The sequence below is a fragment of the Phocoena phocoena genome, chromosome 4, assembly GCF_963924675.1.
Source record: "Phocoena phocoena chromosome 4, mPhoPho1.1, whole genome shotgun sequence".
In the NCBI taxonomy this organism is placed as follows: domain Eukaryota; kingdom Metazoa; phylum Chordata; class Mammalia; order Artiodactyla; family Phocoenidae; genus Phocoena; species Phocoena phocoena.
This window is the reverse complement of record NC_089222.1, coordinates 45451605-45469432: the sequence shown is the minus strand read 5'-3', so window position 1 is coordinate 45469432 and position 17828 is coordinate 45451605. Positions and strand designations below refer to the sequence as shown.

Below are 17828 nucleotides of genomic sequence, written 5' to 3'. Positions count from 1 at the left end.
ATCAACTTGTAACAGAGAACAAACTGTATTATGGTTGAAAAGTGTTTCTTAAAATTAAATTAAGTTCATTGTGATTAACCATCTGTAAAGTTGGAGCATGGTGGAAATGTCTACAAAATATTTATAGCTATGTAATTTTAAATTACAGTTTTAGTGGTGGCAAGTGATTTCCCAAATAAGAAATATTCTGTGAAGGGTTACAAAGGAGATTTTTCTAATGCAAGAGGTTAAATTTCCCTTAAGAGAAAATTGTTATGAAAATCTTTTGTGCAGAATTCTTCTCAATCAGAAATCTAAAAAGGCATATATTTGGTTATTAACTTTTTGCAAAAGTAAGGCAGAAAAAAAGAACCTTCAAGAATATGTATTTCTTGTATGTGGAAACATTAAAGATTTGGGACAACTCTATCCTTGTAAATAATTTTTATATCAATTAAATAAAATGAATTTTCTTTACCAATTAACTAAACTTAAGATATAAGTTTCCATGAAGATTTCTAAACTGATCATCAGTTCTTCCATTCCCTATATAAATATACATTCATTTCTTGTTAAATGCAAATACGTGTGACATATGTTAAATATATTACTGATTCTCAATTGACTAGATCCTTTATATTTGTTATAAAAAATGAAGCAGTGAAGATGGTTTTCTTATATGATTTTTTTAAAGAGAGACATACAAGTAGGAAATTTTAAGTTAGCAAATACAATATTGTTTATACTATCAACAGATGGTTCAATATATCATCATATATCTGTTTAAAATATTTTCAGTTTCCTGTAATTTTGAGATATTCATGAATTCAAAAGTTTCTTAAGCTACTATTATACGTATTAGGTGTAAGGAATATAAAGAAAATTAAGTCAGTCCTTAACCTCAAGAATCTCAAGGTGTCATTTAAGAAGCTTTATGTATAAACAAATCAGTACAATTACTGTGGTCCATCTTTAACAAGGAAATGATTAGATACAGTTTATAATATGGTAATGGGTTATAAATCTGCCTAATTAATTATTTGAAATATTTCCTCCTAATATAGTTCTCTGGTCCTTGTTCATATACAAATTATTTTAAGTAATATAAAAATAAACATTTTCTTTCCAATTAATATATATATGTGAATACTCCCTAAAACAGGGAGTATTATAGCAAATATTCTCTGCAGAGTAATATGAAGATTAAATGTTGACAAGTTATAGATAAGAAGGGTTGGAGCAATTAATGGAGCCTAAATCTTTATAAGAGAACACATTTAAGTAGAATAAAATGTGTTCATTCAAAAACTTTCAATATAATTAGTTGATTTGATGATATCAATAGTTGACTTATATTCACTGAACCAATAAATAAAGGGCCACTTAGACATGTCACTCTGGAAAATGTTGGAAGGAAAAAAGATGTCCTTCATGCTTGTAAGGATTTTATAGTATAATGAGCAAAGACTCACTTATAAAGAGCTAGTCGTAATAAGAGACAGCATAGACACCATAAATCGGATAGTTTTTTTCTTTAATGAAGTGGTCCTAAGTAGAAATATCCAAAGAAAATACCTCATATAAAAACTCATAGATCCTCTCCATCTATATTAGTGCATTGCAGAAGGCAACTGGCAAAAGAGGAATTGTTATTTCTCGTTCCACATATCCTACGGCTGGAAGATGGGTAGGACACTGGCTTGGAGACAGCTATGCAAAATGGGACAATTTGGACAAATCTATCATTGGTATGTGAAAGTCACCATCTTTATCATTATTCTTTTAAATCTTCTATTAGGTATTCACTTTTGCTAGTTCATATACTTTGTAAGTCCTCCTCTGAAATGTGCTTTTGGCATCGTATTTTATGACAAACAGCATAATGAAAAGGCAATGGGCCAGAAAGCAGGATCTAGTTTATTTTGAGAAAATAATTTCATCCCTTTTGGTCTCAGTTTCCTTTTATGAAAGGGCAAGATATGGGAAGGATAACATATAGAGCTAAGAATAGAAATGCTTAGAAATTCTAGATTCTAGGGAATAAGAATCACTCATAGATGCTAAAGTATGAAACATCTCAAACCAAATTTTGAAAGTTTTCTAACAATAGTTGGATAAAGAGTAAATGAAATATTATTTTAAAGAGAATATTTTTCTGTTTCATATCTAGACATAAAAATTCTTTACTATTTATATTAGGATTCAAGGAAAACAATCAATGTTTAGAGATATTCCTTTAAAAGAAGACCTGGGAATTCACATGCTTTCTATTTTATTAAAATGATCATTCCTCAGGAGATTTTTAGCTAATAAGGATAATTCAATTTGTTTCATATAATGAGACCTATGGTTAAATAATTACAGAGACAGCATTTTATTTTAAAAATAAAACCAAGGAAGACTTCCCTGGTGGTGCAGTGGTTAAGAATCCGCCTGCCAATGCAGGGAACACGGGTTTGAGCCCTGGCCCGGGAAGATCCCAGATGACACGGAGCAACTAAGCCTGTGCTCCATAACTACTGAGCCTGCACTCTAGAGCCCACGAGCCACAACTACTGAAGCCCGAGTGCCTAGAGCCCGTGCTCCACAACAAGAGAAGCCACTGCAATGAGAAGACCACACACCACAAGGAACAGTAGCCCCTGCTCGCCGCAGCTAGAGAAAGCCTGCACGCAGCAACGAAGACCCAATGCAGCCATAAATAAAAAATAAATAAATAAATAAATTTATTTTTAAAAAAAGGAACCACTAACACTTTCTTCTCATACTATAATGTGTTCATAACTGTTTTGTGATCTAAATGTGTCATCTTGAAAGTGTCAAGGAGGCATTATTAGAGTGTCTTATTTTTATAAATGTCATTAACATTGTAAAGTAAAAAATACATAAATTTCATGGGAAGAAATGATAGAAAAGTATATTAATAATCTGAAAAATATTTCATTGAATTAGAGGTCAGTATTAGAAATAGAACATCTTCATAAATAGAAAAAAAACAGATGTCAAAATATATGAAATAGTGGCCTTCTATAATTTTTTCCTAATTTTTTTAGGTATGATGGAATTTAGTTTGTTTGGAATGTCATATGTAAGTAGCTCTATTCCTTTTATCTTTATCACTTGTTAATATTAAGAAACAAACTATTAAAATTAATTAAATATAACTGTATTTTAGACTGGAGCAGATATCTGTGGTTTCTTCAACAATTCAGAATATCAGCTCTGTGCCCGCTGGATGCAACTTGGAGCATTTTATCCAAATGCAAGAAATCACAACACTGCATTTAATGGAGTATGTAATTACTGCATTTACTCTCATTCCTTTGCCCCACTAACCTTAAACGTTTTTGAATAGAATTCACCCTTCCTGGCTGATTTCCAGATGAATCTTTTGAATCTCTTTACATTTACTGATGGCATCTGAGCCCATCACTCTGAGAAGTTTCTGACTTGGGTTTTCTTTATACTTTGGGGTTCAAGACTTGGTTAGCTGGCATACTTACTGCTGTTCTATATAATTTTGAATTAGCCAGAAAAAAAATTCCTTCTGGAAATTATTCCAAACCTGGACAGAACGATAAAAAAAAATCAGTTTCAAACTAAATAATTAGAAAAGTCATTTAAAATCAATGCACAAAATGGGCAGATTTAAAAAGCAAATGTTTTAAAAATGAGTTGAGAAACAGAAAAAAATAAAAGGAAAAGGGAATCATGAAAACTAATTTCTGAGTGGTGACACTATTTACTTTACTATATACTTTACTAAACTGGAAGAACTTTTGGAGACAATAATAAAAATTATGAAAAAGTATAAACAATTGCAAGCAATATATAAGTAAGTGCTAAATTTTGTTATACTTTCAGTGAAGACATATAGAAGAAAGATAAATTATCAAAATGCACCTCATGGAAGAATTGTAGACAGAGCTGGTCTTTTAAGGATGGGTTCCAGCCATAGTAACCGAATGGTAGAGCTCAACATGAGTTTTGAATTCTTCATGTCATCCTGGGAAATTTTTTGTCAGAATAGAAGGGAGAATTTATATTAGAAAATGAAAAATAAAAATGAAAATCTATACAAAGTTAGAAGGCATATGGGACCACATTTTGGAAAAATTTGAAAGTTGGGCAATAGAGACAACTTGATGGGATAGGAATATTTTAGCAGGAAAACTTTATGTCAGTAATGAAATTCAGAAAGCTGTATTGTTGGGAGAGTGAGGCATGAATCAATAAAATCCTGAACAGGGATTCATTCAACAAGAATTCATTGAAAATCTATTATTTAATATTTACAAAATCCCTGCCCTAATACTTTATATAATGCAGGAATGATAGAGATAACAGATAATAGACAATTTTATATATATATATATATATATATATATATATATATATATATATATATATATATATATATATAAAACAGCAGGTACAAATAAATCATATGAGGGAAAACTAGAGTAAACTAAAATAATAGAGATTTATGGGTGTTCTGGTTTAGAAGGGATGCTCAAGGTGGTCCTCTTGGATGAAGTGACATTAGCATTAGAGCAGAGACTTGAGTTGAGGAAAGCAACAAATTTACATATATGGGGGAGAATTCCAGTTCTGGGGAACAAGTGAAAGACTCCAAGATGTGAATGTGGCTGGAGCTTTTGAGAAGATGAAATGGGAGAGGGAAAGACTGACGAAGTACTTCTGAATAAAAATCTACAGAACTCAACTTAAGTTTAATTAGGAGGTAATATAATTGAATTTAGGAATGTATGGTTTAGAATTAAATGCTTGTGTTTTATCATGTTAAAACTGAAATAACATCAACAAAGTTAGTATGCAACAGATATGATCTTTGCCTTTTCTAACTTGACTTTGAATCTAGTAACAGTAGGATCATATTGATATATAGCTTAATATTTCTTGGACCATTGCACTTTCAAGGTTTTGCCTATTCTAACACTACATGTACCAGTGAGAGCAATGGGTCATCATTCAAACGTTCTTACTACTTAAATCTAGAAAAGTTGGAAGCTTCATAGATATGATACAACTCTTAAGGGCTCTGCTCCTATTGATAACAACAAGAAAACATTGCAAGTGTTGCCCCCTGGAGTTATGTAGCAGCCTTGTTTTTTCCCTTGGTATAAACTAGAATGTAAAATACTAATCACTCTCCTTATTATTTATTTTAGCCAGTAAGTGCAATAACATTTTTTAGAAGCTTTTATCTTTCCAGTGTCAATTTTAGTCTTTTTACCTGGAGAGTATATTCCAGAGCAGACATGGGCATGTTCTTTTTTCTTATCCAACATTAATTAGATCCCCTTTTCCTCCTATACTATTAATTCTTTAGTACCATAACTTATTCATTTCTCATGAAAACACACAATGTGCAGGGTCACCATGATGGGCTCTGCATGTCTGTTTATTTCAATGCACTTATATATAGCATTCTGTTTCTCTCCTAGACTTTTCACCCTACACTGAGCATCACCACAGTTGACAATGTGTTTGTCACTTATTCAAATGTGAACTGCTCTTTACATATGTTCACCTAAATGAAATCAAGCCATGGACTTAATTTGCATTTTCTTATTAAAATATTAGTTATGCTTTCTCTTTCCACTGTATGAGATAGAAATAACTACTCCATAAGGTTTTTGTGATGTAGCACATGACAGTGAATTAAATTATGCCTTATTTTTTATTCTTCAAATATGTATTTGAAAATTATGATTTAAACAAGGACAACAGCTTATGACACTTTCATTTTGCTTTGTTTCAGAGACAAGATCCTGTTTCCTGGAATGCAACTTTTTCTGAAATGTCAAGGAATATTCTAAATATTAGATACACTTTATTGCCCTATTTCTATACACAGATGCATGAAATTCATGCTCATGGTGGCACTGTTATCAGACCCCTTTTGCATGAGTAAGCACAATTTTTTTTGCCTATCACAGAGAGAGAGAGCTTTCATTTAATTTACTCAGTAATCAGTTATACTGCCATATAAAACATTTTAAATTGAAAGCTTTTTCATTGTTATTTAAGTGTACCTTTTGGGTTAATAAGCATTTACATAAATAAATCTACTAATAAACAGACTAATATATGCCATTAAAAATGAAACACAATCAGTTTTTAAAAAGTAATAATTCTTAGGAATAACTATTGTATACCAGGTATTGTTTGAGAAAATTTACATACCTTATTACATTGAGTGTTTTCAAAAGGTCTTGGAAATAAGTAATATTATCTCTAAATTATGGTTGACTTAATTGAAGTTTACAGCAGTTAAGTAAATCCACCATATACAAATGCCTGACTAAGAAGACCATCCATCTCCTCCTAGAGGTGTTCTAATTGGGTACCCTAGAGCAGTTCTACCATTCTCTGTGACAATTGTTTTGTATTTACTCCTTGAAGCTCAAACTGATATATGACCAAATATTGAAATTCTATTCTATGGAGTATAGTTGCAAAAATTTTAGCCTGTTCTATTTTTAAGGCAAATACAAGCAATTTCTTATGGATGTTACAAAAAAAAACCCACACACATTCAACCATAAATACAAAAAAACCCTTGAAATAATCATGATATACTTAGCTTCTTGTGTGCCCTATATTACCAGAGTAATTGATTGGGGTGATTTGTTAGATTTCACTATTGATAAATCAGTAAAAAATAAACAGCGAATATTTACTCAAATTAAACAGTAGTAGCCAAGATAAAATTACCAAAATAATAAGTAGATCAATATGCCTTCTGTTCTAATAATAAAATATCCAACTTTCCAAAAAAAAGGAAAAAAAATACTTCCTAGATTCAAATTATCCTCTAGTAATTTATTACTGTAATCCCTTCTTTATTTCTGGTAACATTTTATTAAACTCTTTCCTCTTTTATTTCTAGAATTTTCCTCTTTGTCTTCTCCCTATTAACTTTCCAGAAGAGCTGGCGTATCAGCACTGGTCTGAGTCCCCAGCCAGAAACATTATTATTAACTATGCAGACTCTTGTCCTGCTGAGAACTTCTGGGTTTTTGTTCCCATGGGAAATACATAGAGGAAAAACCCAGCAGTCCAATTTAGCATTAATCTCAGTTTAGAGTAAAACAAAACACAAACAAAAGAACAAAAATAAAAAATGTATACTTCCATTTCAATTAAAGAAAAAATGTGGACATTTAATAGTGGCAATTCTCAAACTATAAAAAGCAGATTTTGTTTTTCAGCCATTTATATTTCAAACTCAGAAACATATTAACAAATGGAAGAACCTTTAAGGATTTATAAATTCACTATTCAGTGAGCTTAATTTACATAGGATATGCAAACTCTCTTTAAAGTTACCAAATTAAGATTCTTATAACACACTTGTCTCACACTTTTCTTCCAGAGTGTTTATAATTCTTGCTTCCTGGTTTGTTGATCTTCTACTAAACACAGTTAATATTTGAATTTATGTGAGTTCTCTTCAAAGGAGATTTCTCACTTGGTCTTACACATCCGTGGCAACTCTGTGCTTTGTTGGAAGGTTTAGTCATGGTCTAGATTTACTTACAAAGTATTGTACTACTGCACACTGAATTCCATGTGATAAAATCGTTTTTGATTTTTTATGTTTTGATTTTCATTTCAATCCACAAAAGTCCATACTGTAAAATGTGATTTTAATAATTATTCTATGGTATTCAGAAGAGATAAATTTCTTTGATTTAATTTTGTAAATATTTTGTCCAGGTTCTTTAATGAAAAGCCAACCTGGGATATATTCAAACAGTTCCTGTGGGGTCCAGCATTTATGGTTACCCCTGTATTGGAAGCTGTAAGTCCTACCACATATTTTTGTTCACAAAATAATTTTTCCATGGTTTATATGTTTTTAATGACTATATCTTTAAATTCCAGTATGCTGACACTGTAGAAGGTTATGTCCCTAATGCTCGGTGGTTTGATTACCATACAGTAAGTAGTTAAGGAATTCTGGGGGATTGACTAAACAGAAATGGGTAACAACTTAGTTATAGCCTTTTTATTAACGAAGTACTTGTTTTCCTTTCCACTTAAAGAGAACAAGATATTTCTTGCTAATTATATCAGAATCAAATTAACAAACAGTGAAAGAGTTAATTTTTTCTGCCATAGTTTCTTATGTAGTCATTGATTTATTTTACCAAATAAACATGGAAATTATACAGTATACACAAAAAGGTCATTGCCCTTTATTAGGTATGCAGAAAGATCATTAAAAGTAATACAGCCCTTTAAAGAATAATGTATATGACAAATCAGGAATAACTGTGACCCATCAAAAACCCATATATTTTCTTCACGTGAGCACCACAAAAACAAGCAGTGGTAAATTACTTTCAAAGCTATCAATAAACTAAGGAATAAGTACATGCTTTAACAACATGAATTACTGAATAAATGTTTGTGGTTTTATTATTTTTTTAATTAAAAAGTATATTATTTGATTCTATAAATCTGCCCCCTCAAGTACCAATATTGCTGGTGATTCTGCTTCTTATTGTTTTGTTCTTTTGTCCAACGCTGTCATTTCCAGGGCAAAGATGTTGGTGTAAGGCAAAAATTTCATACATTTGCAGCTCCTTTATATGAAATAAATCTACATGTCCGTGGTGGTTATATTCTACCTTGTCAAGAGGCTGCTCAAAACACATTTTACAGGTAAGTGAAGTGTTCACAGAACTCAGATTAGATTTTGAGAGAGAGCATGCTAGAATTGTCAAGAACCAGGAAAGGTCTGAGATTTTATCCTACTTCCAAGCTTACAGATTAGCCTGCCACAGTTTCATGGATTCTGGGTCTGAGACAAAGGTCTTTCTTACTCTTGGCATAGCAAGAAATATGAGCTTCATGTTTGCTCCAGTTGCCCCTGTCCCCCAAGTCTCATACGGTGACATCAAGTGGCCCAGGTGGATACTGCCCACCCAGGAGGCTTATGTCACAGCTAAGGAAGGCAACACTTTGGAAACTCAATCTTTTATAATAGGCTGTAAGCAAAAGCATCCATTCTTTGCTTTGAAGGCAGAAAAACTGTCATTGCTTCTGTATGCAAAATATGTAGAAACTTGAGAAACTCATGGAAAATTGTCCTCCAACATGATAGAATGTTTCCCCAACCAAAATACCAGTGGAAGCTTAATGTCCTCTGTGTAAACATGCAAAGGTATTGATAAACGGATATCTTGTATTTTAAATGCCAGTCTCACGTGAGACCTCATCATTTTTTGAGTCTATTTGGAAAGAAATATTATTTACTTTATGAAAATATGTTTTTTAAGTGAACTTTTCTGTGAGCTTTAAGCAAACATGGCTCAGAGGGCTTCTCTTTCCTTCTATCTTTTCTGCTCCCCCTTTTCTACCTCCATCAGTCCTGTGACACATACCCAGACCCACTTTAGTCTATGAAATGTAGATATCCATTGACAAGATCACTACTCCTTCACGCTATTTAAGTCCTCTGCTGTCTGCAGAAGAACCAGACCTATTTGTAGCAACCTTGTCCCATTTAAGAATGAAAGGTAACTCAGATTTTCTATCCATTACCATTTATAACTGATCATCTGCTAAGACCCCTTATGTGATATTCTCTCCTTCACAGTCAACAACCTGTCCTATTTCCATGGATCATGGGTCCATTCTGTCTCCTGTGACTGATGTAAGAGCAAATTTCTGAGACCAGTCATAGAGTCTATTTCCCCTGACTAAATTCCTGGCTTAAACATTCAGATTCTAGAGGACTCAGTTCTGTTCCTCTTCTCATCTCAGGCTGTACCCACTCTTGTGGTGATCTGCATGCTGACAGCCCCAGTTGGCATGAGTAGACTCTTTCTAGCTTCTGGAGCTACCCAGATCCATTTCTATCAATATTTTACCCTGATGTCAGTTGAAGAGGAGAAAAATGATTATACCTGAGAAATGACAGTTTCATGGAGGAGACCATTCATAAGTTGTGCCTTGAGGACTCCTTATGTTATGAGAGACAAGTAGAGAGGCCATTCTGGGTGTGTGTGTGTGTGTGTGTGTGTGTGTGTGTGTGTGTAGGTGGGTAAAGTAAATAAGATATTGGGTTTAGGTATACCGTGGACCTTTGAACAGCATGAGTTTGAATCACCTGGGTCCACTTTTACATGGATATTTTTCAGTAGTAAATAGTACAGTACTACTCAGTCCATGGTCGGTTGAATCTGTGGATGCAGATGAACTGTGGATACTTGGATACACATTGTTCATTGGTCAACTGTATATACAAGGTAGAATGAAATTTGTGAAACTCCTTTAATCTTATTTTAAGTATGTTAGGAAATTGTGTGTTAAAACAGATTTTAATATTTCTAATAAGATCTACTTATCTTTTACCTCAGTGACTATGAATTGAAATGCATATATACATGCATGTTAAGACATGCCAATATCTGTACATGGAAAATATAAAGTTACTGTGGAGATTTGAACTCTAGATATTCTGGATATTTTAGAAGACTTCCATAGCAGTATAAGCTTCAACACTTGTGATTGGAAAAGGCAGATAGCTAAGCATAATTTGTCTGAGAAATCCTTTCATAGCAATATGAGGCTGTCAAACCAAGTTTGCATACTGGGCATGGAAGCAGATATTTAGTTCGTAGATAGACCTATTGTAGGCACAAGCTTTGGAAGTACTGTCCAATCCAAGGAAAAGACTTGCAATTCTGGCTACTCTTCACATTCTTATTAACAATTGCCAATGATAATCAAGTGATTTATGTAGGTAAATGTGAGGAAAGCTTAAGTCATATGAGATTAAAACATGCTACTGAAACAGCTTTATGTTTAATGGTCAATGACAGTATTATCAGAGAGAAGAATAAATAAATATATCAATAAACTTAATATGGTTTTAATTATAAATGAGGCCACTTCTGATTTGTTACAGTAGGTGAATCCTTGATGTCAAAGAAATGCATGATACGGGCTTCCCTGGTGGCGCAGTGGTTGCGGGACCACCTGCCGATGCAGGGGACGCGGGTTCATGCCCCGGTCTGGGAAGATCCCACATGCCGCGGAGTGGCTGGGCCTGTGAGCCATGGCTGCTGAGCCTGCGCGTCCGGAGCCTGTGCTCTGCAACAGGAGAGGCCGCAGCAGTGGGATGCCCACATACCGCAAAAAAAAAAAAAAGAAATGCATGATATTTTCTATTAAATATGAAGGATTTTATGGTTTATATAATTTCCATTAACTCATTAAAAAAGGAAAATCCTTTTATTTTCTTTGCCTAAAACAGTCTGTGTTCCTTTGGACACTTACATGGATGTCATATCATAACAAGAAATGTGCTACTCTATAAACCTTGGTAAAATTGTATTTCTTTCTTATAGTCGAAAAAATTACATGAAGCTCATTGTTGCTGCAGATGATAATCAGATGGCACAAGGATCTCTCTTTTGGGATGATGGAGAGACTATAGGTAAGTGTTCCATTTAGGAGATAAATATAACTGGTAACATACATATTATCTCACATTACTTTTTTGTTACCTATTATTGTACTTTGGAAGCTGAATAAAAAGCCAATAATATTATTCAAAGCTAAAATAGTTTAATAAATAGTTGAATCAACTTAAAAAATAGACTTCTACATATTTAAAGACTTTCTTCTTATCCTAAATATATTTAATCCCTGTGATCAGTGTCTAGATGACTAAGAGTTTTGTGTGGGCAGGGCTGATATATTGATCATCTTTGTAGTCCCAGAAGTTAGCCCAGTGCTGTTCACATAATAGGCACTCAGTATGTGTGAGGTCAACTGAGCTGAAAATCCATGTTCCCATGCACATATATTGATGCACAAAGGATGCTTCTAAAACATGAGAGAGTTCAGAAACAAAACTCAAACTTGTTCTCTGTGCTTTATGGCTATACCTTTTGTTTTGTTTTTGCTTTTGTTTTAATATTCAGCAGTTTTTTACATGAAAAGCTTAAAGATTTAAACTTAAATCTTTGTTTACTCCATGGCTACTCCTCAAAATCAGACTGAACTACTAAACTTTTAGCAGTGCGTGCTCTGCTACCTGGGATAGTTTGTAAAGAATGCATATTCTGGGACCCATCTAAATTCCATTAATCTGGGGAGAGGCCCAGGAATCTGCCTTTGAGTAAAATGCCCCCAGGTCATTATTATGCTGTTAAATAAACACTGTTAGAGGATTAGGTTTACTGACTGCCATTAGTAGTGCCAGCTCTGCTAGATGGGACTTCTGAGCATTCTCTTGACACAAATCTTTGTCTTAAAAACTAATATCTGTGTGGAGCTATAGGGCAGTTCACTGCAATTTAAATAAATTATCCATAGATGAGAGATTTTTCATTAATAGCAAAGACATCTTTCATCTTTTCAGGTAAATCATAGTTAATATTCTGCAAACATAATAAATAGGAATTTATTAGTGAGTAAAGCATATCAGAAAGTGATATAAGAATCATATGATAATAAGCAAGACTCAAAAATAAAATTACCTCTTCCTAGTATTTTGTGATTTAGAAGGTGAAGAACTCAACTGCTATTAGTTAAAATCATATGTTTTCAGAGCCCTGAACTTCATTAATACATTAAGGGAGGTTCTAAAAAGTATGCAACCTTTCTGCCTCACTGGGCCCAGCAAGAGGCACTTTGAATTTACCTATAATTTCCCAGGGATGCAAAGTTGAGTTATACATAATTTGCATGCTTGTCTTGGGATATTTGAATCTTACTCTCTAACAAATTAAATTAATTCGTTTTAACAGTAATGGAAACAAAGCTTCTCTTAGAATTATTTTTTCCAGCTCTTTCTATCAAACTAAGAAAGCAGATGAAAGAACTTGGTATAACCTTTACCCTATGGAAGTTTCATGGCAGATTTTTTGTTTTATCACTGGAAAGTAACTGAACATAATTCATATATTTCTCTCTGTTCTCTTCATGAAAGCATACAAAATTGTTCTGGCCCATTATATCTACTTTTTTGGTTCTATTTCACAATCTCAGTATATTTGTTATAATTAAGTATAAAGATCTCAACTAATCCTCTGAAATTTCTTGAGTGAACAGCAAAAACAATACATAACAAATGCTTGGAGTCTCTGGATTTATTAGATCAGAATCTCCAAAGAAGTCTTCTCTCACAGCAAGCTTGCCAATCTACTCGATAAACTAGATGATATCTAAATGATTTCCTCTTTTAAGTACATTTAAAATTTACAGAATACTATTGAAATCTTAGAAATATGTCTTGGTGGGCTCCAAGGAGCTCCAGTTCTTTATGTCTCAGCACAGAAAGTATTAAACGAGAGGCAAAGTGATAGATAAGAAATGATTCATTAGAATAGGATGCTTGTGAGGTTTACAAGCAGGCAGGCAAGAGGGTGCCACGCAGAGAACTTAGTGGGCTACAGTTTTATAATCAAAGGAAAAATGGGGAGGGGGAGAAGACTACCTTCTTCCTCATTCTTGAATAGATGTCAAGCTTCCTTCATGGGGCTGGAAAGTTTTCTTGTCCCTACATGGTCAAACCGGGACTGTCATGGCACAATGGAAATGAGCAAGAAGGCGGTAACATATACTAAAATATGGTAAATCATCTCAGGTTTCAGTATAATGTCACCTTTTCCTTATATTTTTGCTTTAGTGTGGTCAGAAAAGCATGTCCTAGGAATCATTAACTTACTGACCTCACTGGGCAGGATGTGGGTCTCATTCCACCATTGTTTTATTGTTTGGGGGCATGTCTCATGCTTATGCTGTATGGTTTTGTTGCTAAGCAAGCCTGCTTGATTTTGTGGTTAAGCAAACCTACTCTCTTGAGTGATCACTAACTTACAGATTTTTCTCTTTTACTTACAATCACCTACTGGAATTAACTATTTAATCACCTACTTGCTCCCTTTTCTCTGTCCCAATCACTATTATTTGTAGACATATTTTTTTCTCTCAAAAAAAAATCAAAAATAAAGCAAAATAAACTTATTTTGAAATGTGTATACATTAAGTAAATTTTGACTGTTCTAGCTAATGAAATTGTAGCTTAGTAAAATATTAATTTGTCCTACTCATCTTAGTGAAATAGACATATGTCTACTCTGGACTAAGTTCACATGTGGTATCTTTCTCTTATTCATTGAAAACAGCAAAACAGCAAAACCGTTCATATCCTCTTAATAGCTTCACTTTTGTTTTCTTTTATCTCATTGATTTGTACTTTAAAAATTACTCTTAAAAACTTAAGCTATAATTATATATTTAAGACTAAAAATTTTGCCTCAAAATGCATATTAAGTAAGCGATGTATACATTAATATATACAGAGAAAGTTTGGGGCAGAATATCATTTAATTTTAATATAGGCACAATTAGTCTCAAATTAAGCAATTTTTTTCCGAGAATTAATGAATATAATGCTGGCATGCATAAGTGGAAAAGAGAATTAAAATTTGTTGCTTTTTCAGTGTTATCCTAATACTTGTTTTAGTCATGCATTTGACTCTACTTTTGCCTTTTTGTCTTACACGTTTGTTTGGTTTTACATATGACACAATCATATAAGTCAGAGAAAACTGGACATAAGTCTAGACTTGATAATAATTAGTTGTTTCACTTTTGGCCATTTATTTAACTTTTCTTTTCCTCTTTTATAAAGTGAGAGTAATAATAATACATATCTCTTAGAGCATTGTGATAAAGTACTTAGAATAACAAATACTAAATAATAAATTTTAGTTCTAAGATTATTTTTTAAACTGATTTTAAATTTGGCAAGATTACATCTTATTTAAAGAGCTGAGTATAACGCCTATGTTTTATCAGTTTGATTTCAGTTGACCTGAAATAATCTCTCACAATTGAATATTTTTCTCAAATGACACTAGGATAAGTTACCATCATGTTCTCTTTTCTTTATAATATTATTTTATTGTCAGTCACTGAGGTGGCCAGTAAGTGTCCACGACTATCACACCCAATTCTCTTTATTCTTACACTTCTTCCACCCTCCCAGAGCTGTGTGAAGGTGATTTTACATGTGCCACTGCTTTAGTGTTACTCTCCTACATACAAACAGGCACACACCAACTTACCCATCCATCTAGTACCCTCTCTGGTGACTCATCCTTCATATTTCAGTGCTCCTTGGACTGTGTTCAAATAAGATATATAAACTTAGAGAAGATTAAATATACATTGATGGTATTTGGTACCCTTTTACTGTGAAAGAAAAGCAAAATATACAGTACTAGTATTTACTATTGCTCTTCTTTGGAAATATAAATACATCACTCTTTTTTTTTTTCTCTATAGACACCTATGAAAGAGACCTATATTTCTTTGTACAATTTAATTTAAACAAGGTATGTAGTCACTACAGATCATTTATTTGCAATTGTGTTAAATAATATTTGAAGTTTTAGGCTGTATTTTATATTTACATATTTTATATATATTATATAACATACCTCTTTTCAAATATATGAATAAACAATTTGCTATACTATGAAATACATTTTGGTTAAGAGATATATGCTTTTTAAAGATTTAATTGCTTTTGCTAGATGAAGGGTTTAATTTCTTTTTCTTTGTCTTTATAGACCATCATAACAAGCACTATACTGAAAAATAGTTACATAAACAAAAATGAAATGCGGCTTGGATACATCCATATATGGGGGAAAGAAAAGACTCCTGTTAGTGAGGTTAATCTCATATATAATGGAAATAAAGAGTCTGTTAACTTTGAAAACCCAGACCTGGAGGTAAGTGATGTAAAAAGACGTTTCTTTTTTAAATGGAGCTATTCAAAACGTCTACATGAATGTCTTGTATTTCTTAGCTCTAAAGAAACATAATTATGGGTCAACTATTGCTTCCTTGTTTATTTTCATTAAACATCCATATCTATTTCCATATTATCATCCTTGGTAACATATAAATCAACCTAACGGCATCTATTTTATAATTGTTCTGATATAATCAAAGCAAAGTTAAATTTACATTAAATCTTTAAAGCATTTTCATCCCTCAAAACCTAATACTTGGGGCTTCCCTGGTGGCACAGTGGTTGAGAGTCCGCCTGCCGATGCAGGGGACACGGGTTCGTGCCCCGGTCCTGGAGGATCCCACATGCCGCGGGGTGGCTGGGCCCGTGAGCCATGGCTGCTGAGCCTGCGCGTCCGGAGCCTGTGCTCCACAACGGGAGAGGCCACAACAGTGAGAGGCCCGTGTACTGCAAAAAAAAAAACAAAGCTAATACGTTTCAAAACCAAAATGTTCACATTTGAACATTTAATATGTCTTAGATAAAATATACTTGAAAATCCTTGCAAAATTAATAGAACTGTCTATTAGCATCTATGAATAATTTGACATAGAGCTGTGTGAGGATATGATTTACACAAAGGAGTCAGGATTCTTATGTTAAAATCCCTTTGCTGCTAGTAACGAGCTTTTTATGTTGAATAAATAATTTCAGGACTTCTTTTTCCTTACAGTTAAGTAAGAATATGCAAGTAAACAACCTCTTAAACTCCTTCCAGTCTTAAATTCTGTGAAAGTAGATTTCAAAGAACATATATTCTAGAAGCCAGCTAACTGTTTAAAGTCTTTGATCCAAGTTTAAGGCTACATCTGCACTGCTAAAACTTTGAGTGTGTGTACACATACCTGTTTGTGTTTAAAGTTGAATAAAAACAACTAGCTTTTTTATCAACCAAACACTTTGGATGAATTTAACTTACAAAATAGCTAGTTGTTTGTCTGACTACAACTTAAAAAAATAGTAACTGTATCTTGGGCATAATTTTAGGTTTTCATAAATTGTACAAGATGTAAGAGTTGAAGAGCACCTGAGAAGCCATTTCTTCCAGTTGAAATTTAGCATCTATCCTATTGTTATTGCTGTTCTGTAGGCAATCAGAATTTCACCTTTAATATGCAACTATTTCTTTATTACTACTTTGGCATTAAAATACTTCTATTTCTTTAAATTCTATCAAGGTTGGAAAATTAGAGTTTTATATATTTAATGACCTTCCGTGGTAAAATAAAAGTTGATAACCCACCACCTCACCCCCATTTTTCTTCTTTTAAAATTTCACCTGTTTATAAAATTCCAAAGTAAGGGAATCAATGATTTAGTCCAGTGGTCTTATATGGCAAACTAAGAAACGGAATCTTTAAAAAGGAAAATTAATTCCTCAGGAATAAATAGTCAATGATTATCAATCATAATTAGAAGTCAGTTTTTCTGAACAGCCCAATGTTCAATGAGATTAAATAACACTGGTTTTCCTTACATTTTTTCTTGTTCTTATTTACTACAACAATGGCGAAAAATAAAGCTCACAATTTTTACTATAAAAGTAAACTAAATACAGTCAGCTGAACAAGGTCAAATAAGATATTTTAACATATCAAGTATTATTTCAAGATAATTTCGACCAAATACTTGGCATAAAAAACACCACTTATAAAGAAAAGTTCATTCCACTGCTTTCAAACACATTCACAAAGAATTTTAAATATTAAGAATAAATTTTTACATGGTTCATTATCTCAATGATTCCAAAAGAAGATATTAACTTTACTAACAAAGGAGTAGTCCCTTCTAAGTGTATTTAAATAAAACAAATATTTATGAGCATCTACTGTTTTCTGAGTTTTTATAGATATATGGGAAAAGGAGGGAGTAGTCAAATTCTTTCTCTATTTTGGTTGCCCTTTCCATGAGTGTAGAAATTATAAGCAAAGGACACTTAATTGCTCTATCAATACAATTTTTAAAACACTTTCCTAGCAGCAATTATGCCTAG

At 32.9% G+C, this 17828-nt stretch overlaps 1 protein-coding gene across 1 annotated transcript in view; it reads left to right on the top strand.

Moving 5' to 3' along the window:
- Positions 1–17828, top strand: part of SI (sucrase-isomaltase) — a 98319-nt gene that overhangs the window by 79509 nt on the left and 982 nt on the right. Inside the window, exons 37-46 of the mRNA XM_065876922.1 lie at positions 1594–1727; positions 3033–3067; positions 3155–3271; positions 5765–5913; positions 7726–7810; positions 7894–7950; positions 8552–8676; positions 11370–11458; positions 15322–15371; positions 15609–15773. Of these exons, the coding sequence (XP_065732994.1) occupies positions 1594–1727; positions 3033–3067; positions 3155–3271; positions 5765–5913; positions 7726–7810; positions 7894–7950; positions 8552–8676; positions 11370–11458; positions 15322–15371; positions 15609–15773 (1006 nt within the window). The remainder of the gene's footprint in view (positions 1–1593; positions 1728–3032; positions 3068–3154; positions 3272–5764; positions 5914–7725; positions 7811–7893; positions 7951–8551; positions 8677–11369; positions 11459–15321; positions 15372–15608; positions 15774–17828) is intronic.